General features: G+C 40.5%; 1 protein-coding gene across 1 annotated transcript in view; it reads left to right on the top strand.

Annotated features, from left to right (window-relative positions):
• The window catches only part of SORCS1 (sortilin related VPS10 domain containing receptor 1), a gene marked incomplete at its 3' end in the record, with an annotated part of 285,174 nt that overhangs the window by 239,953 nt on the left and 21,148 nt on the right, over nt 1-24,073 (top strand). The window contains exons 17-22 of the mRNA XM_080347835.1: nt 4,614-4,727; nt 5,761-5,932; nt 15,843-16,029; nt 20,690-20,823; nt 22,750-22,873; nt 23,885-23,997. Of these exons, the coding sequence (XP_080203961.1) occupies nt 4,614-4,727; nt 5,761-5,932; nt 15,843-16,029; nt 20,690-20,823; nt 22,750-22,873; nt 23,885-23,997 (844 nt within the window). The remainder of the gene's footprint in view (nt 1-4,613; nt 4,728-5,760; nt 5,933-15,842; nt 16,030-20,689; nt 20,824-22,749; nt 22,874-23,884; nt 23,998-24,073) is intronic.

The raw sequence follows: 24,073 nt of genomic DNA, 5'->3' as shown, positions 1-24,073 counted from the left end.
AGTCTACAGTGCATCTCTACATCTTCAGAGACCTAGATATCTACTGGGCATGGATTTACTGCAAAGATTCTGGGGATTTTAGATTCCTTCTTAACACAAGCTGATACAGCATGTACTCCGAATACTATGGTGGAGTTATAATCATATGGCTTTACAGATCCGTAACACAAACTGCAGCTGAATCCATCCTTCTCTGAGATAAATCCCATGTCAGATCCCATAGTACTGGGAAGGAAGCACCTCTCCCCTGTACTTATACCATGCTTCAGTATTTAGACAGTGATATTAAGTGAAAAAAAAAAAAAAAGGGGGCGGGTAAGATATTACCATGGCTGTGGCCACAGTTAATTGTTTCCACAAAGGCTTTTGAAAACTGTAGAACAAAGGTGACTGTAATCACAGATACCTCAGTTCCACCCCAATTCATGTTTGAAAAGTTTGCAAAGCACAGCATACAAAACCACAAGTAACACTTTCAGTTTCTGGCATAGCTGACCCTCAGGTGAAGCTGTTAGCATCAAGGAAATCCTGAGGTTACAGGTTAAGTCATGTCCTGATTTTTAGAAGGCATGAGTATGGCAATCATATGACATATGACACTCATATGACAGTGGTTTTTTAATAATTTTGCATGGATTTACAGTTCTTCCAAGACAGTATGTTTGTCAGGTATGTATTCAAACTATAAATTTCCTTAAGGGATTTATTTTCCCTTTATTACCTGTACTGCAAATATCTGAGATGGGAATTCACTGTGAGCTTTGAGTGGGGATACAGAGCTTCTGGAATGAATTTGTATGTGTCTCTAGTTGCAGAGAAAGACTTGCAATCCTACTTGACTAAGACAAAGGGGATTCCAGTTTAAACCAGTAAAGGTGGTTAGAGTAAAACCATCATCAGTGAGAGTTAGATGATAAGCTGCTTCATACTGATAAAACAATCCCTGCTGGTAAATGCTCCACTCTTTTTTGATAGGTACATTATGTATTTCACCCAAGTTCTTTTCAGGCAGGCACAAAATATCATCAATATATGCAAATTCCAATTCCCAATTACCAGGCAATGACTCGGCTAGCTGATTGCAGTCTGAGGCTGATGCCTTCCCTGTCTCCAGATTTTGCTATACTGGCTCATGCTATGGCAATCCAACTGATGCTAATGCTTGTTGATTGCTGCAAAGCCTGTTGTGCCAAATTGTAGGCAGCAATTTGTTGTCGACATCAGTGTTCTGCGAGCACCAGCCTGTAGCCAAGGAATTCATTAGATTTCAAGACTGCGGAGGTGAATGGGCGGCTGATGCATCTGTAGAGAGATGTGGAACAGCAATTCATGTCATTTACTGGGATGATATTTCTGTAGGGCCTTAATGAGCCGGACGATTTGCAAGCCTGAAAATGGCGCTGTGAAACTTCTGTGCTTAGAACTATTCCTGCTGTGGAAAATCCTATCATTTCATTCCCCTGACTTTCAGAAATACAATCTAAGTATAGTCAAACCTAGTTAAGTCAAGCTTTACTTGTCCTCATGTGCAGGTACTAATATGAACCAAAATTATGGTATGAGTCTAAATGCATGTATAGTAAGAAATCCCAGGCTGATAGTACTGTATCAAATTGGACTGTGGGTACTGATCCTGTCTGAGGCAGATTTCACTGTATTATTTTGTTTTGTTTTCACCTAACTGATTACAGAACATTGTGTGTGTATGGTGTTACAGCTTTTTAATGAGTGATAGGAATACAGTGCTGCGAAGTGTTGACAAAGGAATTACAAAATTAAAGGAGTCCCACTTGTATATAAATATTTGTTTTCTCTAAGCAAATCAGAATGGTATTATTTTTCATTATGAAGTGTATTCTGCAGCTATAGTGTTCTTATTCCAACAAGGATGATTAGAGAAGCACATGGCAGTGGGACAATAGGCTGGCTGATGCTTCCAAAGCAATTAAGCAACATTCAGTCACTACATCTGAGTAAATAGATTGATGAAAATTCAATCAAAAAACTGAGGAAAAAGACTATTTAGGTCATCTACTTCAATGCTGCTTCCTATACTGTGTTCTCAATTACTTGTTGCAGAGATCCCAAGCACCACAGCTGCCAAGATGTTCATTTGGAATGGTCATGCAGTCTAATGGATGTTTAGGAGTTTTCCCAAGTGATATTCAGCTTTAATTTTCTTTTGCTTAATGTCATCTTTTTAATTTCTCCTTCTTTAGATTATGTCAAAACATTTTTCTTCCTGATTCAGAGGGAAAAATTGCAGGCAGATGTAAAAAAACCAACAAAATTCTTCTTAATGTCCTGCTTTTGATAATAAATATTAGAAATTTAACAAAACACATTGGAAAATATTGTCTCTCTTTTTTTTCAATCTCATATAGTAGAACAGTATCAGTCTGCTTGAAATTGTTTAATAGTGATTCGTTACTTTTTTGTTTTAAGGCATCACGCTTGGGTCCAGAAAGAAAAAGACATTTGAAAAAAAAAGTCTTCATAACGTTAAATATTCTTCTTGTTGTTAATATTATTCTATAAAAGGTCATTGATTGCACTGCTGACCCTTAGGAGCTGCTGAATCCAGTAGCCTGATAGAGGTGAGGCTGCTGCAGCTCCATGTCCCCTGACCCAGGAGTAGCAAGGCTCAGTGTTTGTGGCACATGTGTGCATCTATGTGCAGTACATGCACACATACGTACACACCTGGTGACTCAGATTAGCACAAACAGAAAGTGCATCCCTGACACAAGTGCCAGTTGCCTCATGCTGTTTCTCCTTCTGTTTAATCAACATGAAATCCTATTTGTGGAAAATACGTGTGCTGTAAACATACAATATTGATCCCACCAGAACCTAGCCCTGGACACCCGCATCTGTCCAGTATCTGTCCCCTGAATGCCTTGTCTCCCCAGTTGCTGACAACTGGATGTCACCATTTGCCTTGTGCATAGACATATGCACATGTAACAGGTCTCCTCACGAGCAGGTCCAGACCTATATGTGTTTACACCAGTAGCTATTCCTCCAGACCTCTTGGTCTTTCCAGTAACCAATTAACAGAACTAGTATGCAGCCCAGACTTATGACCACATCAGCACCTAGCTCACAATCTCTTAGCCTAGTCACTGACTTGTCTACCTTGGTGGTCACCACACAGTGTGCACACGCTTCAGTCACTCCAGTTGCTGACAATGCGGGCACATGGACGCCTGTGACTGAGTCCAGTTACTGACACTTAAGCCACCACACACACATAGAACAGATAGCTGCTCACCCAGGAAAACAGAAATGGAGATGCCAGATTCTATCCCCTGACATAATGAGCCTCATACCCTTGTGTGAAATAACTCCACCCGGGGATCTGCAAAGGGATCTTGGGGAGATCCACTGCTGTTGACAATCTCATAGGTTTCACTCTGGTCATGGGCTGATGGCTTTCCTGTGACAGCCCTGGGAGAAGCTGGGAAGAGGCTTCACTGGCTCGGACCAGGTTATTAAGGTTCTTCTGCTGCCTGTTTTTCCTCTCTGCTTCTTTACATGTACAGAGATGAGCCTTTAATCACATAATCTATTGTTGCCCTAATCCTCTTTTTTTAGAATATCAGGCTACTTGATACCAAGACATTAAAGATAGGTGAAAAGGTGCTTTGCAAAGAAGCGCCTTTTTAAGATAAAGGATCATGTTGCAACTGGAATATTAGAATGAAAATGGTGGACTCTGTATAGCAGTTCTCAGAAATGACATCCCATTCACTTCTCTGTTATGGCTATGGAGAAAGCCAGTAAAAGGAAAAAGAATGATTTTCCAACCACACAGTCCTCATTACTCAAGGGCTGGAGAGTAAATCCACATGTGAATGGAATACTGATTAAAGGGGTATTTTTGTTTATTTGTTCCACAATAACAATTCTTATAGAGTTTTTGTTTACCTGGAATCAAAACCAGTTTGAACTGTTGTTTGTTTTTAGTGGAACAAAACAAAATTTAGTTGTAGCTAAACCCAAATTGAGAAAAGAAGATTACAGTTTGACTCATTGTTTCTAATACATGAGTTTTAGTAGCATTTCCTCTTCCAAACAAAAACAGAATCGAAGATCATGGCCTTCCTTTCCGTTATCAAATATACTGTTAATGCCTTCAGCCAAGAGCTCTCTCAGAGCTGTAAATTTTCCTTCACAGCTCATGTGATATAGTTTCCAAATACAATTAACTGTTTAGCACTTCAGTTTTCTAAGATATGACTGAGGTAGCAGTGATCGAACTTATCTTGTATCTCTGGCTTTTATTATTATATATTTCTGTCTAGAACTGAGCCTGAGAAGCACTGTTAGACTGCAGAGAGAGAACAGATAATGCAATACCTCATGAACTACCTGGTCTCATTCTGCTTATTTATACTGTATGCAAGGTAACTCTGCTCCCCAAAAAAGCTAAAGTAGGATGAAGAATCTGACAGTAAATCAACTAAAAAAGCAGAAATTCTATTAATCAGACTGAGGAAAATCAAAACTTGTATCAAATGAAGAAAGTATGAGCTAATACCTGTATTTGCTTTTTTGTTTGTTTTTGTTTGCTTGTTTTTATGTCACTGTTTCTTTTAATCCTAAAACAGTGATTATGGATATGAACGTCACAGCAATGGGCAGTGTTTACCAGCTTTCTGGTATAATCCATCTTCCTTGTCAAAAGACTGTAGCCTTGGACAGAGTTATCTCAACAGCACTGGGTAAGTGGCACACCAGACTTTTTCCAGCTAGACCACCCATATGGACTTTAACCCAATGAAAACTACAGATTGCATTTACTGTAAGTGTCTCAAAGCTGGCAAAAGCCCTTGGGACCTCTTCTTCATTGAGTTTGTTACTGTGCACAGTCTGGCCCTCCAGATTTCCACCATGTATAGTCCAGACCTTTCCCTGAAAAAGGATGCCTTAAAGAAACTTTGGGCAAAAACTCTAAATCAAAGCCCAAGTCAGTAAAGTCTCTGATAATACTCCTATTGAAATCATGTGGTAACAGGTGGGGCAGAAAGGGTGAAAAACAAGTCAGAAGAAAGAAATTAAACTGATATATATGTGAACAGAAGCAATAGATGGGCAGCTAGCCCAGATACTGATTATTCTTTTGCCCTCTTTGAAGTCAACAGAAAATGTAATTTAAGTAAAGATACTGACCTTAAACTTCATTTCTGATGCAAGCAATTAAAGAAAACAAATGAATCCAAGTTGTCTTTTGGCATTTTATAGACTCAAAGAGAGGCAGAATCTATTGGTTTGTTTTTTTTTTTTTCTTTCTTCGGTTGTCTCATTTCTGTAGCTCTGGAGAGTTTCATCTGTAGAGAGAGTTGCCTCACAGCTGTTGAGGGGTGGATAGCATGTGAGAAAAGTTGTTTAACCATGCCTAACAGTGTAACAATTGAATATAATTCCCTACTATGTATGTATATCATATATTTTTAACTTTATTAAATGTGTATCATAGATCATCATATAAATTAATGTTTTATGCAGTTCATTAATGTGTGGAATATAGGTGTACTATGCAGGAAAACGTTGCATGTGATTAACACCACTATTAGGTATTTGTATGTTAGGCATACGATGAAAGCTTGGCTGAGTCAAATGCTAAAATATATCTAAGAATACATTTTCTTCCAATCTCCTGAGTCTGAAGAAACCTCAAAAATCTTTTCCTCTTTCCAGTTAATACTGTTGTGCTCCCTGTCTGCATCTTGCACAGATTTCTCTTTCACTTTGCAGATACCGGAAAGTTGTTTCTAATAACTGCACGGATGGTGTGAGGGAACGGTACACAGCAAAACCCCAGCAATGTCCCAGCAAAGCCCCCCAGGGCCTTCGCATAGTCACATCTGATGGCAAACTGACAGCCGAGCAGGGACACAACGTCACTTTCCTGGTGCAGCTGGAAGAGGTAGGCTCTATTTTTATGTTGCATCCCCGGTCCCATGGGTGTGTTTGAGCCTGAATTATGTCAGATAAAGTTTGCAAAGTGGTGAAGAGGTGAACCAAGAAAGTGTGTGATAAAGTCAGTCAGCTCCATGCTGGAGCTGGGCTGGAGCTTGCTATAAAATGTAATGGTGATATATGGGGTTGGTGGGACTGGAAGAGTGTTGTGGTGCATACGGCACTAGCCGGGAAAAGTTGATAAAAACTGGGAACTGATTTGGTCTGTGAATTTCACAGTAGAACTGGAGAGTGCAGCTTTGAATCCTGATCCCCACCCTTAAGTGTGCTTTTGATTTCTTGCTTCGTTTGAAGCTCAATTTCCACTTTCAGTTGCCATTGCCTTTCAACCAAACATGGCTAAAATTAATGTGAAGATCTGGCCCCATCGCACAAGTTGGTACCAATTGTTTAGGCGTTTGTGGATGAGATCTCCAGATAAGAGAAGCATTAAGTCTAAAATTGCTTTCAAATGTGAAGCTGATTCAGATTCTGATCAGAACCTGTGTTTTTGTTACATCTGTAACTAACTTGGTATTTCACTATTCTACTCCCTTAATTTCAGAAAAAAAAAAAAAAAAAAGCTTTGAATCTTTTTGTCTGTTTTTAATTTTAAGTACTTATTTATCCATATTTAGTTGTAGGGTCCCACATAATAAAATTCACAAAGTATCTATTTTCTCTTTTTCCCTGATCCAGTTTGATTTCTTTACACTTCTACCCATTTTTTCTGTGTAGCTGGCCAATAAATCCTAAAACATCCATGCCCTTACACTGAGGCACAATGGACATCCCTTTACAGCTTAGATCATTCATGGAAATTACTTCTGATCCTCTCCATAATAAATGTCATGTGTAGTGAGGAAAGAGAAATGAGGATGACCTCTGGAGATGAGTTTTATAGGGCATGTGTTGGGCTTTTTACATCTTTATTATTGATGCTTTCTCCAGCAAACAGGTGACTTGATTTGTAAAGGCAATAACATACAATAAATCATATCTAACCTGAAGCAATTGTTTGACCTGAATGTTCATTTTCTCCTAAATGTGGTCACTTTATTTCAGTAGTGACAGGCATATAGTGTTGCTACTGTAGATGCTGTCATAACAGTATAAACATAGAATTTCATCTGGATAAGTTATTGATTTCTGTGTTTAAAGATTAAGAATAAAAATTTCAAAACAAGATTCAAAGTCTTCAGGCTTATATACCCCCAAAAAAGTGTTCATTGTATCACCTTTCTGTTCTCAGCAAAGTTTTAAAATGGATTGAGAGAAGGAGTTGTGCAATCTGAGAAGTCAGTCACGAAACTACCAAAGAATTATGCCAATAGTCTGAGGAAGAGACAATCATCCACAGTGTGGAAAACTCAAGACAAATGTCCTGCTCTTCCTTCTGTGTGTGCTTCAGCTTACATATCCTATAAGAATACCCCTGGCACTTTATCATTTGGGGTCTGCTGTGAATTGTTCTGTCTTTGCTATTGATTCTGATCTTTTTGATAGCCCTTCTTCAGTATTCAGCAGAGTAAGGAAGCAACACCTTTTCCATCAGGAGATGTCTTTCTCATGCTGTGTAACAGGGAGTACATAAAGCATGTTTGAGTGAGTCAGCTTCTGAAGAGATCTAAAAGGGGCTCTTCTTTCAGTCTATCTGGTAAGGAAGAGGTTAGGAACTGCTCTGAGGGCTGAAACAGTATTGCTCAACCTCCAGCCTTTCTAATTACTCTCCCTGCTAGATGAATCTTGACCTCCTGCTCCTAGATTTGTCAATATAAAGAGTTTACAGAGCAACCAACAAAACTTTTGGGTGAATCGGACCCAATCTGACAATGACTTCAGGCTGATATTGCAGCAAAAGAAATATTCAACAAAGAAGAAAATGTGTTCTGTTCAACCATTGCCCTCTGGAATGGTGGTCAATATTTTTAAGTGCTTCAGCCTGGTGGGAACTCTTTCTTTAGTTTGTGTCAAACTCTGTATCTTTTAGGATGTGGAAAAAAAACAGTGTCCTTTGCTTGTATTGTGATCCCCTTGCATCTTTAACGTCTCCCATATCCCTCTCAGACAGGGGTTCCATAGACTGCAGCCTCCCAGATCTCTTTGTTCATGCTTATATTCTACTTGGCCTGCAGGAAAAAAAAAAAAAATAAAAAATAATAATAATAAAAAAAAAAAAGGAGAGAAAGAAGCTGTTGAGCCAAGATGCAAGAGTTTGTTTGAGATTTCTGCTCCTAGTATCATTCTAGGACTTTCTGCTTCACCTAAGGTCCCACTTGGGTCTGGAAAGAAGAACGAACTGCAGAGGCTCACTGCAGGCCCTGAAAGGTGACTGTACCTCTGTAGTGAAGGCATTTGCTAAGAAGGGAGGGAGAAGCAAATGGTGGCAGTAAAAAACTGATTTTCACTCAGGTTTGGGAATCAAGGGCAGGGACCACAGCACAAAGGCTTATTGTAGAGCCTGCTTGTGCCTGTGGTGATGCTAAGGGCCAGGATTGTGTCATTCGAACAATGACACAAGGTCAGTAAAAGATGTCTGAGGAGAAAAACAAGGACAAGTCATTCAGAAGAGTTCTTCTATTGAAAAAGACACAGAAAGAAAATAATCACTGAAGTCAATGCAAGCAAAAAGGGGGCAGGTACCAGAATCAGCAGTGTGCAGAGCATTGCTGATTTCTGAGAGCTGGGATTCTGGCCCAGTTTCTCCAACCCCAAGTCACAAGAAATTTTCTTGTGAGGTGTATATATATCTGGCAGCACATAAATATAATTAGAAGTAGTAACAACCAGAAACTCATATTTAAATGATTGGAATGCATTCCAAAATGGTGTAACTTTCCTGTCGCCTTTTAGGTTTTCTGATTGACTTCTTAAAAACCATTTGCAAAGTCACCTTGTACTTTTAATAACTTTGGATAGGTTTGTCCAGGTTAGTTCTCCTATTAATCTCAGTACAATCATATGTATATTCTTAGTAGGTGACAACAGCCAAGAAACATCAATATTTCCTTATATAATTAGCATGTGTCCCATTGTACAAAGCATTATAGAAGTGGTTAATAAGCAGACCACCATACTTATGCTGGTGATTTTGCTCTTAAATTTTCATTAAGCAAAGCAGAATAACAACAGCATCTCTGTCACTAAATACCAGCACAGGAGAAAACTAGTTATGCTTAAAACCAAATTCTCCCAGTGCCTCAAAATTCTGCCAGTTTAAAGGTTAATTCTTTGGCCTGGCCTGGTCTGTATGTACAGACCCCTGGCTGATACCTGTCTCACTTCAGCATTCACAACAGAGTTGTTTCTCAACCTAAACAACCCAAATCCTCACTTTCTTTTTGTACAGCAACAAAAGAAACCTAAGACCAAAATTTACAGAGCCATTTTTGCTACTGAAGTTCTTGAACCCAATGTCCCTGACATATTTTGCTGCTCTGTTGTAGAAAATAGAGGGATTTTATTAAGTGGATGTTGTTTCTGAGTGGCTTCCTCAACACATGGTTGTGTGGGTCTCTCGCCTGTCAGAAACCCAATTGTTATTTGTGTGTTTGAGTTATTTGTAGGAACATCAGACACTTGTGCTTGCTGTACTGCTTTGGCAGAGACACTGAAAGCTGCAGCCTCCAGAACAACACTGTTCAACACAATGGCTTTCAAACTTGTTTCATCTGATTGTTCATACATCTTTGCTGGGGAATTGGATGGTAAAGACATTCAGGGCAGAAAGGTTCAGGGCTTTGGCTGTTTCATTACAGATAATTCACAGAGAAACTGCCTCCTCTGATTTATTTTCTATCTTGATAAAATGACAGCCAAAAGTCTTTGACATTCCGGGGCTGCCTCAGTTCTCACTTGACAAAGTCACTCCACTGGGAGTAGATTTTGGCTTGCTTTTGACTACTTGCTGCTGCTGTATGATGTTTGGATTAGACTAATGTGTGGGGAAAGCTCATTTGTTCCTACAGTTCAAGCCATGGGCTAGAATTCAGGCTATCTGAACTCATTCCTGAACCACACTCTGACCCCCTTCTGCATGGCCTTGAGTAAGAAGCTTAACCTTTCTTCTTTTTTTATCGCCTCATTTGAAAATAGAGCTTTGCTTTCTCTCTCATGCATCCCGTGCCTTTCATTTATGTGTTTAATGTTCAGAAGGCCAGAGAACTCTCTCTCACCATGTGAATATACAAATGGAATTGGATTTCCTAAAGACCACTATGGTTTTCTCTAATGACAGTGTTAATAAATAGCTGTACAAGGTACATTGTGTCTCAAGTATATTTAATGAACTTGGGGACCCTGCTTGGGGGACATTACTATTAGCATTTCCCACCTCAGCACTGTTGTTTGTTGCAATTCGGAATTCAGCTCAGCTGAAGTCTCTGGAGATGAGCTTAGCATTTGGATTTTGATTGTTGATGTACCCAAATCAAAGTTGCAAAGCTAGTAGTACTTAAAAGCATGGTGTCTATTTTTTTTTTTGTGGTATCCTATTGTGTTCTCCCTTTGATATCACAAGTTAGTTAGTAATAACTACAGAAATATGAAACCTTCATCCTAACTTTCACTGTACGTGCTGAATCATGGCTGTTTATCCTACTAACACCATCACATTCCTGTTAACACACAGATGAAAGATCAGTACAACCCCTCCCTCATACCACTATCATCTGAATTAAAATTGCATTTTCTGTGTCACTGATGATGAAAAGCTGGTTGGGAGAAATCAGAGCCTTTCATGCATTTTTAAATCCACTCCTGAAATTCCACAAAAATGTATGAAAGTTGACCTTGCCTTCATGATGACACACAGCACTACAGTCTTCCAATGCACCCCCAGTCACACCAGTTTAATTATTCTGCATAATCCTGAGACACTGTAGTTATTGATTCCTGTGGAGCACAGAAGATCTGCTCCTGTAGAAAAAACTCATAAGTGAGTCGAGCTGGCACAAGTGACAGGTGGAATGAATAGCTCGGTTAGTACAGTTAACTGTTTTGTTCTACAGAATGAAGCACATGTGAGAAGTATCAAGCTATTTGATAAGGGATATATATCTTTCAGTTTCTGATTTTAAAAAGTTAAGAACATCTCTGAAAGCAGGAATTTACACAGGAAAGCATGTTTTTCAGTACTTGATCAAGTTGGACTTAAATATCTGTTTAAAATGAAGCATATGCTTCAAACAGACCTAGAATAAATGTGGCCCAAGTGTAGAGATACTCTGTTGCAACAGAGATATCCTTGATGGATGTTTTCTGATAGTGACAGGAGAATACCGAAGAGGGAAAAAGGTTAATCTAAAGAAAGCACAAAACATTAATCCATGGAGTCAATCCAACAACAGCAGGATATGTCTCTTGCAAAGGATAATTACATCAAAATCAACATGTGTAAGGAAGATGCAAAAGACAGTACATAATTGAAGACTTAAAAATCAGAACTGAATCACGGGAACCAAAATTAAGACCCTTGAACTGTGTTTCATTGTTTTAATACTTCTGTTTAGATACAAATGCTGGAATTCCATAAGAAAAATTCAGTATTACAGCCTTCTGCGCAAGATGCAGATGAAGTGTTTGAGAGAGAATCCTGCTATGTGGGCCTCACGTCTCACACCACAATACTGAGAGCTGCATAAAGTAATCAAAATGTAAAAACATTGTTGCAAATTGTATGGGCTGTTTCTTGATAGATCCCATGGCAGGAAGCTTCATAGAGTTTTCTGGAAGCATCCAAATCTTGTGTACACTGTAGACATTTATTCTTTTGGTAAGATGCAACGAAAATGCGCATTTGACTTAGGAAGCCAGGGAGAGGAAGGAGGGAGGAGAATCTTTTATATATGCTTCGAAACCTCCCGGGCATTTAATGAGAAAATCCCTTAGAAAATATGAAATTTCTGAATTATATTTTAGTAAAAAAAAAATGTTGTATAGGTAAAGGGCATAATATGGGGCCTTGGGAAATTTGTTTTTAATTCCAAGAGCTTCTTTTCAGGGTAAAAGAAGTACTCATGTGCTTAAAGTTCAGCATATGCATAAGTCTTTGGCTGGACTAAAGGCTTTATCAAGATTGTGGTGTACTTCAGGTCATATCCAAGATTGTGCATACTGTATGTTCCTAATAGAAGGTAAAAAAAAAAAATCAATCAAAAATACTTTCTTTTTTTTCAGCTATTGCAACTGGTTGGTGATTAGCTTAGGGTGATTAAAATACTGAGCTGAATGCAGAGCTATCACCACAAACAGCCACCTGGGCAAATTTTGCCCTTGATGCCCAAGAGCACTAGCATTAAAGACCTCTTACAGTGAAGGCCAGAGAGGCTGCCCAGAGACAGCTTGGTGCTGACTGAGTCCAAGTGCTTTGCTGTCGCTGCACAAGTGATGCAGGGAGTTTTATGTCTGCCTAATTGAGCTAAAAGCTTCAGAAAAACCCTATCATGTGGTATTTGGCTTGTCAAAATGACAAGCAGCAGTTGGAAAAAGCAACAGGAGAGTTTTCTTGCAAGATGTATGTATATACATCAAATTGTTGCAAAACAAAACTTCTCTTGGTAAAACAGCCACTTGCACATGGCTTTGGAGAGCTGCCGGAGGCAGAGACAGCTGGGGTTGATGTAGATCAGGTGTGAGCTGTATGGGAAATGTTTTGATTTTGGCTCACCTGCTTACTCTGCCTGTCTTATTCTGCCTGTGCTCTTACCTGGCACAGATAAAAATATTAAAATAAGTCAAAAAACAGGCTCTTTGTTTTTCTGACTTTTTTCTCCTGCTTCCTAAGCTAAAATTTTAAATGTCAGCTTTTCAAAATGTGGCATTTTCAGGAAAGTGTTATAGCCTGGGTCTTACTGAGTGGAAAATGTATTTCCAGTTCAAAGGGTTTTGAAACAAAACAGAAAAGGCCAAGACAAATGAAAAAGACTGGGGGAACAATAGCTGAAGCTCTTCTCTAACTGAATTTTCAGATGTGGCTGTCAGCATCTTTTCTCCCTAGGGAATGTAGAAGAAAAATTGAAATCTAAATCTTGCACGCCTTAGAAGCTGCTACCTTGCCTGGCAACACCTGTAGACACTGTGGGTTTTGTGGCTCTGGACAAAATGAAGAGAAAAAACACTCATTAGAGCACAAATTTTGACAGTTGCAGAAACAGGGCTGCTCTAAAATGCTGTCACCCTTTGCATCTTCCAATGCTACCTCGAATATGCAGAGGAATATACTTGAACCTAAAATAGACTTCAACTGCATGATCTCAAATATACTCAGAGATGATAAAGCCAGTAGTGTCACTATGATGGTGCAGTTTGACCAAACTGCACATCTTCTTGCATGTAACTCAGCCCAACAAAGGACATAATTCCATACCTAAGACCATCTACTGTGTTCCTAGTGGCTTTTCATGAGGACTGGTTTGAGCTTCTCTGCAAAACAGGTAGGAGCCCTTGCCTCAGTGATTTGTGTCTCAAAGAAGAATGTAAGCAAGTGCTTAAACTTGTAGTAAAGCATTCAATGGAAAATTTGCCATGAACTTTGCTGAATGGAGGCCTTAGTAGTTTGCATGGCTCAGGCACCTTTCTGAGGTTTGAGAATGTGTCATTAAAAACTCCAAATGTTATCAAGTTAATTACTAAGAGAAACTTAGTTAAGAACTACCCAGAGGCAACTTGGAGCTGCATTAATGTGCAAGATCACCATGTTTCATTCTAATAGGATATTCAGGTTGGACTTCTCAGTAATGTCTCAGCAGCTTAGGGTTCCTTTGCCATCATTGGTGCTCTCAAGAGGAGAACAGGGAGTTGCTGTCTTTATCTTCGAGACACCAGGAGGGATATCAGATATCTGCAGGAATCTCCAGCCATGTGCCTCTGTTAACAGATACCTTCCACTCCAACACCTTCAGTCTCAGATCCTCCAGAACAGAGCAACACCATTGTTTTTGTTTCATCTATTTGGAAGAAACTGAGCTTCCAGCAGGGTGTGAGGGCAGCATGATGACTACAACTTCAGCCTGTAAAAAGAGAACATCTGGGAAAATGTGTCTCGCTTGTCATCCCCAGGTGTAGCTCTGCTCCTCCCATCCTCCATTCAGGCAAGATTCCACTATTTCTGCCTTCATAACAAGTTATAAAAAGACCAAGAGAACATGAGGAATATAAAGCTTATGTTGTAATTCTCTCCTATACTCATACACACACGTATTTCCCTTTCTGATGTGGAAACCTGCCTGATACCAACTGTTTACATGAGTACCTTTCATTCCAGTTGGTCATCCAGAGGGCTATTCCTCAAGGGAAAGAAAAACAAAACCAACCAAACAAACATGCCAAAAAGGAAAAGGAAACCAAAGTAAATTAAATGTCCTTTCAGCCAATTTTATGAACAGCCCTTAGCTATTAATTTACCGGCATTCTTCCAGAAGGCGTGAGCTGCTCCATGGCAACAGCCAGCAAGCATGAACATACCCAGCATAGCATCCCACAGAGCCACTAAAGGGAACTTTCAAAAGGAGCAAGAATGCTTGAAGTTAGCACAAGGTACTGCATCTTACCCAAAAGGGAGAGGATCTATAGCAGGCATGGCTGTTATATAGGTCAGTGTAGGCTGTGTAACTATTTGGCTGTCAGAAACTGCCCTTACCATAGGCATATCACTGCCTTGTAATATGAGATATCTTGCAGTTTTTTCTCGTATATGAGGCATAGGTTACCATGATTTTTTTGTATACAAGTGTGACTCACTTCTCTGTCTTTTAAACAGGTTTGCAACAAAAAAAAATTGTTCATTGTAAAGCAGAATAAGGGAAATATATCACTCCCCTCGTTTGGTTTTTAAAAGCCTTTTAAGGCTGAGTGACTCTGACGTTGCATTTGACAAAGCTGTGTACACCAGGCTGAAATTCAATTTTACAAGTGCAAGATTAAAACCTATCTTAAGATTGTTTCACATTAGCAGAACCCTATTCTGGTACAAAGAGAACAGATCCCTGATATCCTTGGCTTTTGTTTTGTGGTGATGGTCTTTGTTTATGATTTTAGTTCTCAAGTGTGATTTTTATTTATTTGTTGTAACAATTCTGGAACGTGCTAGATTAGCAGCCCAGGAGACCAATGTCACAAAGTGACAGTCCGAGTTATACCACAAACCTACTCCAATGGGATTATCTCTAGGCAGGAGGAGAAGAGTTTAATCAGCTCTGTCAATTCATTAGCCCTTCCCTTCTGAGGCAGGCATAAAGGGTCACACTTAGTGTCAGTAGTGCTGGTAGCTGTTCCAAAATAAACACAAATCCAGCTCATTTTAAATCAGGCCACTGAGCAAGTCATAAACTGCTGTAAGCTGTCATTATCATGTGAGGCTGAAGCAGTTCTTTTGATGCCCCACCACTTTCATATGGTTGACCCTTCCCCAAGGACTTCTCAGTTTTACCTTTCTACTTTTTATGGTTTTAAATACAAAAGCTGGCAATGTGGGTTGTTCCAAAGACTGCTGGTGCAATATCAGTAGCCACCCATGTCCTGGAGACTTGCTGGGGTGAGCACCATTCCCCACTACAACCTCACTCTTCGCTAAAAGGAAACCCAGGGGAATGTGCCAATATAGTTTCCAGATGATCCCCCATTGCCATGGTGATTAGCAAAGTAGGGCTACAACAGACACGTTGGAGAACACCTCCTTCACCGTGCAGCTGAGTCAGCCTCAGGAAGGGGGTCACTCTCTACTGAGTGCTGAACAAGTTGATGAAGTGACCACTTTTCCTCTGGCAACATCAGACTTTGTGACTATTCTCCAGTTGTGGTCTAGGTCACTCCACTGATCCAATCTTTCTCAAAAAAACAGGAGAATCCATTCTGACAGTTTCTCTTTTCTATTCGCACAGGGAGACCTTCAGAGATCCCTCATTCAGGTGGATTTTGGAGATGGCATCGCTGTGTCATATGCCAATCTCAGCTCAACAGAAGATGGGATCAAGCATATTTACCAGAATGTGGGCATATTCAGAGTGACTGTGTTGGTGGAAAACAGTCTGGGATCTGACAACGCTGTCCTCTACCTCCATGTTACATGTATGTATGTTCATACTAGTTGTTAGCTCCTGTCATTCCTAAAACAAAATTACTTGTGCTTAGAGATGACATTTGAGGCTTTGCAGCTGGGAGCAGAGTGATAGGATACTATGAGTGTTTGTCTTCCCTCCAGCAAAGGAGTCCAGAATGAGAGCAGCCACAAGCAACAGTGATGTTTTCTTTTATATCATGTTCAACTTGTAAATTTGCATAGTCTTATTTGGGACACCTCAAAGGAGTGTCCAACCCTTTCTGAGATGCACCTTCATTAGCATGTTTACACTTCCAGAAAAACAAAGACATTCGGATCTTTAATAACTTTTAAAAGCCTTGACTTTTACTTTATATATCTGGTTTGTTCTCTAATGAAATACAACCACATCTGCGATGGAAACCTTTTCGTTGTCATAGGAACTAAAATCTTAGTGTTAAAGAGTACTACAAGAAAAAATATTATCTTCACATTGCTCTTCTGCTGTTCTTTTTAACCTTTTAATACTTCAACTGCCTCTGATTTACAACTGCAATGTTTCTCAAGTCCTTGCATAAAACCAGCAATGTATTCTTTCATATTTTTTCTAGTGCATGGTTATGGACCCAAAGGGTCAACCTATTGTTGAAATTTTGTAACATCCCTAATGGATTTTGGTTTAGACCATCATTTTTTCATACAGCATACAGTGGGTTTTTTTTGTCAATTATTTATGTTTTCAACTGCCTGCCTGTATGCCAGATGTACTGAGAAAAATGAAATTCCAAAACTTAAAGTTATGCTTACAGAAATTCCACTTACACTCTACCAAATTAACTCCATTTATTATATAGGTAATTTACTACATTCCATATATTTAGCCCAGTTAAAGTACTTCGTAGCTGTACTTCATACAGCTGCCTCTTCAGGGGAAGAGGGGCAGCTCTTTAATGGTGCACCTTTGTATCGACAGATGGGAGCAGTGGGAGGTATAGCCATGGGAGACAGGAGGTTTATGAGGAAGCACTAGAGAAGCAGTAGCAAATATCTCCCTGAATGCCTCCCTTCTAGAGGACCTTCAGTTCACCATCATAGTGTACCTTTTATGATTCCCTTAACCTGATAGATCCCTGTCTGTGGCAAGTATTTATGTCACATAATCCTTCGGCACATCGCATGTTTGAAAGGCTCGTAATACCTTGCAAAAATAACTGTATTCATAAATTATCTTATCGTTAAGCTCGCGATTTTTATCTGGGGGCTTAGCCTATATCACTTCTATGCTGAGGAACTGGTGAATCAAGCTGAACTCTGAGCTTTCAGAAAGCTACTGATTTTTATTTTTAGTAACTCAAATATCATCCTAGGTAGACTAGAGAAAAAGACCTCTGATCAGAATAGGCATTTATACACTTTTGTGTAATATCTTCAGTTCTGGACTCATTTTCAAGTTTGTGTCTCTGCGTGTGCTTGCATAATTATCATGGGAGCTGCTGAGGGCTCTGAATGCCTAAATCCCCATCTCACTGCTGCTGGTTATGAAAGTCAGCTCAACAGGAGTTGTCTTGGTTTTTTTTTTTACTCTTTGTAAAGGTCATTGGAAACAAATGGAGAAGTGTTTTGGTGGTTGATATTTCGCAGGAGGTTCTGACAGCCTCATGCAAGCAGGGTTTGTAATTGTTTGCTGTTTGACAAGAGATGATTCCATGGGGACCATTGCAAACCCTCAGCCTATCTGCAAAGTAATGAGGCCATGTAAAGCAACAACTGCTTTCTTGTGCAACAATTGCAAAGTGGAAGGAGAAGACAGGTGTCCAGCCTTTTCTCTCACTCCTAATGGTGTTCTGCTTTATAGCTGTTTTAATCAATTTCTTGATAAATTGAAATCTTAAGGACTGTTTTGGTTGTTTAAGTGGTACAGGAAATAAACAATATTCGGATACGTTCCTGTGACTTAGCAGCTGATAGTGTATGTTTCCATATTGCACGTAGGTAATCCCAGCATAGGATTTAATCATTGTAGCCAGGCCCAGATTATATGTGCTTGAACCCTTGGAGAAGTGACAGCTCTAAGGAATCTGTCTCACCTTTCTCTACATGACAAGGACTAGGGACTTCAAAACAGGTTGTGGACTGAGCATAGTGCCGCTCAGAGTAGCAATAGATTTGCTGAGGACAGAGACGTACAGTAAATCCAGTCCCCTCCAGAGCCTAACACCCAGATCCACAGAAGCTTCTAAATCCTGTTTAAATGCTTGCATTGCCACTCAGCTCTCTGCTGACCATTCTGCTGGGGGTGTATGAGCTTAACCTTTGTGGAGTTTTGTGAAAATACCTGTCCTTACAATAGATGCACACACTGCATTGTGAAGATCCAGAGAAACACAGTGTGCAGCCTGAACGCTCAGGGAGTTTTAGGAAGGGCTACTAACTGTACCCGCTTGTTACCAGGTTAATACGTGTGTCTACAGCCAGGTCTGGGCCTTTCAGCACCCTTCCCTACCTGTGGCCAACAGCCTTGCTGAGGGGAAAATTGCAGGCACTGTCCCACAGTCCTTGTGATCTCAAAGATCAGTGAACTCTCCATCCCGTGCCCTCCTCATCCTCCTGCAGCCATGGCGCCAGCACAGGGTAGCCTTTGCTGCAGTTGGTCCAGGGGTCCAGAAATGCAGGTTATTGTGAGGCAGGAGCATTTTGGGGTGGATGGACTGTAAACTATATATAAACTGCTTCTCCAGCCAAAAAGCTGTCTCTGAACCATCCTCACAGGTCAGAATTTTCCTCTGGAAAGCTATGTATTTGCCTGAATGCTTCAGAATAACATCACCTGCTCAAGTGAACCTTTTGAGAAGCTTCACCATTTCTGTTATCTGGCACTTGTGCACAGTTTTTTCCTGGGGCAGGTGAAGGTTGTAGTCTCCATGGGCCTGCATGAAGCTCAGAAATGAATTCTCTTCAAACTTACCTGGGAGAAAGCAGTCTCCTACCAAGCAAAGGGCCTATCCAGAGTGAGCTATCCCCATCTGCTGGCCAGAGAATAGTTCAGCATTTCAGCCACTTTGACCCATCATCTATTTGCACAGAAATAGTGAGGTAGAATTGGCTTGCTTGAGCCACTTTCTTGTTCTTTCACGGCCACCATATGGTAGAGGTCTGAGGAGATGCTGAACACCCTCTGCGGTGCAGGATTATTTGAGATTTATTCGGAGCAACTGTGCAGTTATGTTGGAGTGTATTAGACTTTATCTGGGCTCCACTGTCTCTGCTGTCACTTCACAGTGTTAGGCTGTGCTGATATTGGGCATTTGACAAACATCCCGAAGGATACTAGACCTGCAAAATATTTAGCCTGAGAAGCAGCCATTTTTCAGGTCTCAGGGTCTTGATGAGAGCAGGCATGGAAATGTGTCTGAGCAGGGGAATGCCATTAAAATCATAAGGGTGAAATTCTGGCTTCTCATGAATTTTCAAGAAGTGTGTTTACTCCTGATTATAAAAGGAAAAATGAGCCTTGGTTAGTCTGATCATGGATAACTCTTAATTGGGCTGCATCAAGTTAAGCAGCAGCTGTGTCTACAATCCAGTGAAAGCTGCATTTCAGTAATAAGCCAGAGATGCTGGTCCTTGTTTATGCTGGAATTGTTTATACAGTCTGATTTGGGAGAAGTTTTGCTTGTCTGTCTCTCTCTGCCTGTGAGTGCTGTATAGGGTACAGGGTGCTTGCTCCAAAATGTGTGATGCTCCTTTAGGCTGAAAAGCATGGTCTAAATGGTAATACGGGCATGGCATATGTCTCGAAAAATCCTTTCCTGAAATACACAAGATCCTCTAGCAATGTATCGCAGCTCCATCTAGACAATGCAATCTCAGGCTGTGGTCTCTGCTTCTCATCACTGGGGAGCTTGCAGATATAGACCATGTATATGTGGTCTTAATTTGTTTAAGAAACCTATGTCCACATGTCACCTGGGGTTTCTTTTTTTTCCTTTCTCTGTCACTCTCAGGACAACTGTTCCTTTCTTCTCTAAGTGAACAGTCAGAACACATTTTAAAAAATAATCTGTAGGACAAGATGTAGCAACAAAGGCCCATCTGTTTCCAGAAGATGGGAAATGTGTAACCCTGGGCATAATGTCACTTGTCTAATGAATTATGTTCTGTTTATACTGAAGAAATAAAAGATTTTATTGAAGAAAAGAAGGGAGTATAAGATAACACTAAAATGAAGGCACTCAGTGAATAGTTGCTTTCAGACAGAATTTCAGTGGATATGAATAGATACACCACTGCTGAAGTTCACCAAATCATAGCAGTTTGCATTAGGGATGCTTCATGTTCACTGAAGCCATTTGTCCTGCACATTCTTATGTCTTCACAGTAAAGACGGTATTGACATAGCAAGGTTCTGCCTATATAAAGTTGTATATAACATCCCAGCGTATATGATGTTCATTCAGTGAAGAGCCCAAGGTTTGCATTCCCAGGTACAGCAGTAGCTGTTGTTCTAGGAGGAGCAGATTTAAGCTTGTCTCTCTAGAAATGGTACCAAGCTGAAACATTAACAGTCATGCCTCACAATGATTTTGAAGACCTCTCCCCTAAACCAGTGGGTATCCCCTCAGCTCCCTTCTCCCCCAGATTGACATTTCAGAGGGAGGAAATGCTCACCTGCTGCTTGTGTCTCTGCAGGCCCCTTGGAACATGTTCACTTATCTCTGCCATTTGTCACCACAAAGAACAAGGAGGTCAATGCCACGACAGTGCTGTGGCCAAGCCAAGTGGGAACACTTACTTACGTCTGGTGGTTTGGGAACAACACAGAGGTTTGTATTCCCTATGGACTGAGATCAAAATAGTACCAGAGGAGCTCTCTGACTGAGCAGGGAGGGAGAAATGGTTCTGGGAAAGCTTCTAAACAGTCACACATGCAAGAAAATGAAAAACCAGAGACTGAGAAGCTAAGGGTTCTTTGATGTACCAACATTGAAATGTAAGAACCGCTTTTTCTTTGTTGCTGTGGCTTAGCTGTAGTGTTTATTGCCATTTTACATAAATTGCCAATAGCTTTCTTGTTGTCTTTACATCCAAGGTAGATGTCATGAATCAAAATCCAGAAGAGTTTCTAGCGTGTTTCCAGTGCCCCCCACTCCAACAACAAAACACAACAACAAAAAAAGCTTGAGCTTGGGGGTTGGGTTCAGGAAACTAAAGTTTCAAACTGAAGCTGATTTTATATCTGGAATTGACTTTACACAGCCCTAGAGTTTAAACCTCATTTCTTTGGTGACTAACAAGGGTAGAGATTGCCATCAGTTCTGTGCCTTCCCTTAAATGCTAAGCCCAGTCCTGAGCCCCCACACTCTATGCTAAAACACATGTGCGAGAAGACCTTACTATCATGTGCTACCAGTGATTAAAATATATCCCTGCCTCTGAGCTCTGCTCAGTTATGAGAACAGCATGCACCACCTTCTGTCACCTCTGTACCTGTGGTGCGGGTAAATCTGCACAGGCATTATAAATGTTATTTTCTGTATCTTTGTGGATGAAGTACCCAGAGAACCTAATTAGTCTCTGAGGAGAGAGGTTCTCGTGGATGTTGTAGAGCCAAGAGGGACCTTGAACCACACATGGTTATCTTCTGTGGAATGCAGGTCATCAGAGATTTTCGTCAATACTTTCTGCTTTATTTAACTCTTTATGATTAAGGCAGAAAGTGACTTCTTGTTGTTTTGCATTAATAATTTTTCTCAGATGATGGAGAATTCACTGCTTCTCTTTCTTACCCTCTCCCCTAACTCTTTCCCCACAGCTCATTATCCTCAGCATTAAACACATGCACCGTGTTTGTAGTCTGTATTTATCTAGCTACAGTTTCAAGCTGTTGGATCTTGTTATGCCTTTGTGTGTAGATTAAAGAACCCTCTGTACTATCAGAAGTCATCTCCCCCTATAGGTACTCACAGGCTGCAATTGTCACCTTTTAACCTTCCCTCTGATCTGCTAAGCTCATAAGTGATCAGAGTTGGTCTACCTCTGTTCTCATTGAAGCCAGAGTTTTACTACAGACTACAATAGCAACAGAGTTTGACTTCATACTGGGTGCTTTGATGATCTCACCCAGAGTTCATTAATAAGTGAAAACAGAAGTTAGGGCAGAGACTGCTGAAAGGAGGCACAACTCATTGATGAACTGGTTTTGTACAGTGAAACAGGATGAGGAGATCTGTGTCCTCCCTAAACACCATCACTGTCCAAAAGTGATGTCTCTATGGCTAAGAATAACATGGGAGAAATCTTAATTTGCCTTCTGTTTGTGTCACAACCTCTTTGAGATGACCATAAATCACTGACAGCTAGATATGGGAAAAGCGTGGGACACCTGAGCAGTGAGTCTTGCAGGTCATCATATTACGATTTGGGCCTCTCTGGAGACCACAGCAAAGATGGACACTATAACATGGGTTCCAGAATATGCTGCATGCTAAGTGGGAAATAAATATTGGGGTCTTATAACTTAGCTCCTTTCGAAATTATAGTAACTTACTTTGAGCTTCCAGAGGACATAATTACCTGGATCCCTGGGCCATCTCCAGAAAATAGTCTTCCATGTCACAGGACCCTTTCTGTTCCTTAAGTTTCCAAGCTGGAACTGACTCTCCAAACCATGCCAACAGGCTAGAGAGCCAAACTCATTTTTACTTTTCAGATAAATTAACTTTATTTCTTCTTTTCTGATATATTTGCAGCCACTGATCACATTGGAAGGGAGCATCACATTCACATTTTCTGTGGAAGGGATGAACACCATCACCGTTCAGGTCTCAGCAGGAAACGCCATCCTTCAGGACACAAAGACTATAGCTGTGTATGGTGAGCCCTCCCTGCTTCATTTTGCATAGGATTCTCCATAGTCAAGAGCTGCAGAGCCAGGTTACCTGGCAGCAACATGAGGTTTTTATTCCAGAATGCCTGGACTGAGATTGTAATATCAGTTTTAGTATTATTTGTTCAGCATAGCATCTCTGAAGGCGATTGACTGACATTCGTCCAGATTGAGGTGATTGCAGAAGGCTGATCTCCTTCCCAGAGATCTCTGCATCTGCTCTATGACTATTTGGCCATCGGACATGATTGTGAAAATGTTAGGTCATTTTGTGAGCTAGTTTTCCCCCTTTTTGGCCAGCAGAGGCCTCTTAACTCTTGCAAAAGCTGTTTAGCTTGAAAGAGAAGTCAATGCTGTATGCTGTAGTTCTGTATAGAAACCTGTATTGATTTGTTATTGTATTTGGGTTTCAGAGGCAGTTGGGGCACACAAATATTATATCATATAGTGTAGATGTACTCTAAGAACCACTGGGAATCCCAGTTTTAGGTGTTTCTACTGAGCACATGGTCTTAGTGATCGTTGTGGGCACCTCTGTTAACAGTAATAGAGATTAAGAAGTGTATTGCCAAGGCTAGTCCTCTCCCCAACTTTATCCCTGCCCCCTTCCAGTTAAGATTTCAAGTGTTTGCGGCATGTCTATGAGAGTACAATCCCAGCTGCTTTCACAGGGCTTGCCTGCTGCAAGAAGTCAAGATGAAAGTAACATTTCAGTTACATTCCTGACACAGCGCTCTTTCCAGTGCTCTTCATCCATTAAAGTAGGGACCCAGCGGCCTTTTTGGTTCTGTGACACTTGAGCAGTGAATCTTTCAGATTCTCCAAATGTCTCAGTGAATCTCTCAGACACGCTGCTGGATTCTCTGATAGTCTGTGCATCACCTTCAGATTAATTAAGCAAAACATGAGCTGCAGCAGGTTTCAGTAGGTTCTGCCCACTGGTGCGGCATTGAGGCATTTCACAGTGTTTACTCGCCACTGTGTCATTGTATCTGCAGAGCAATTTCAGTCCCTGCGCTTATCATTCTCTCCGAACCTCGATGACTACAATCCAGATATCCCCGAGTGGAGAAGGGACATCAGTAGAGTAGTCAAGAGAGCGCTGGTGGAGGTAAGCGATGTGTATAACCTGCATTACAATGGTTCTAATTTCTACTTTGTGCCTACATTAGAACTGGATCAGCTCT

The sequence above is a fragment of the Nesoenas mayeri genome (genome assembly GCF_963082525.1).
Source record: "Nesoenas mayeri genome assembly, chromosome: 7".
Lineage (NCBI taxonomy): Eukaryota > Metazoa > Chordata > Aves > Columbiformes > Columbidae > Nesoenas > Nesoenas mayeri.
Note: the sequence above shows the minus strand (reverse complement) of the source record. Positions and strands in the feature narration are given on the sequence as shown.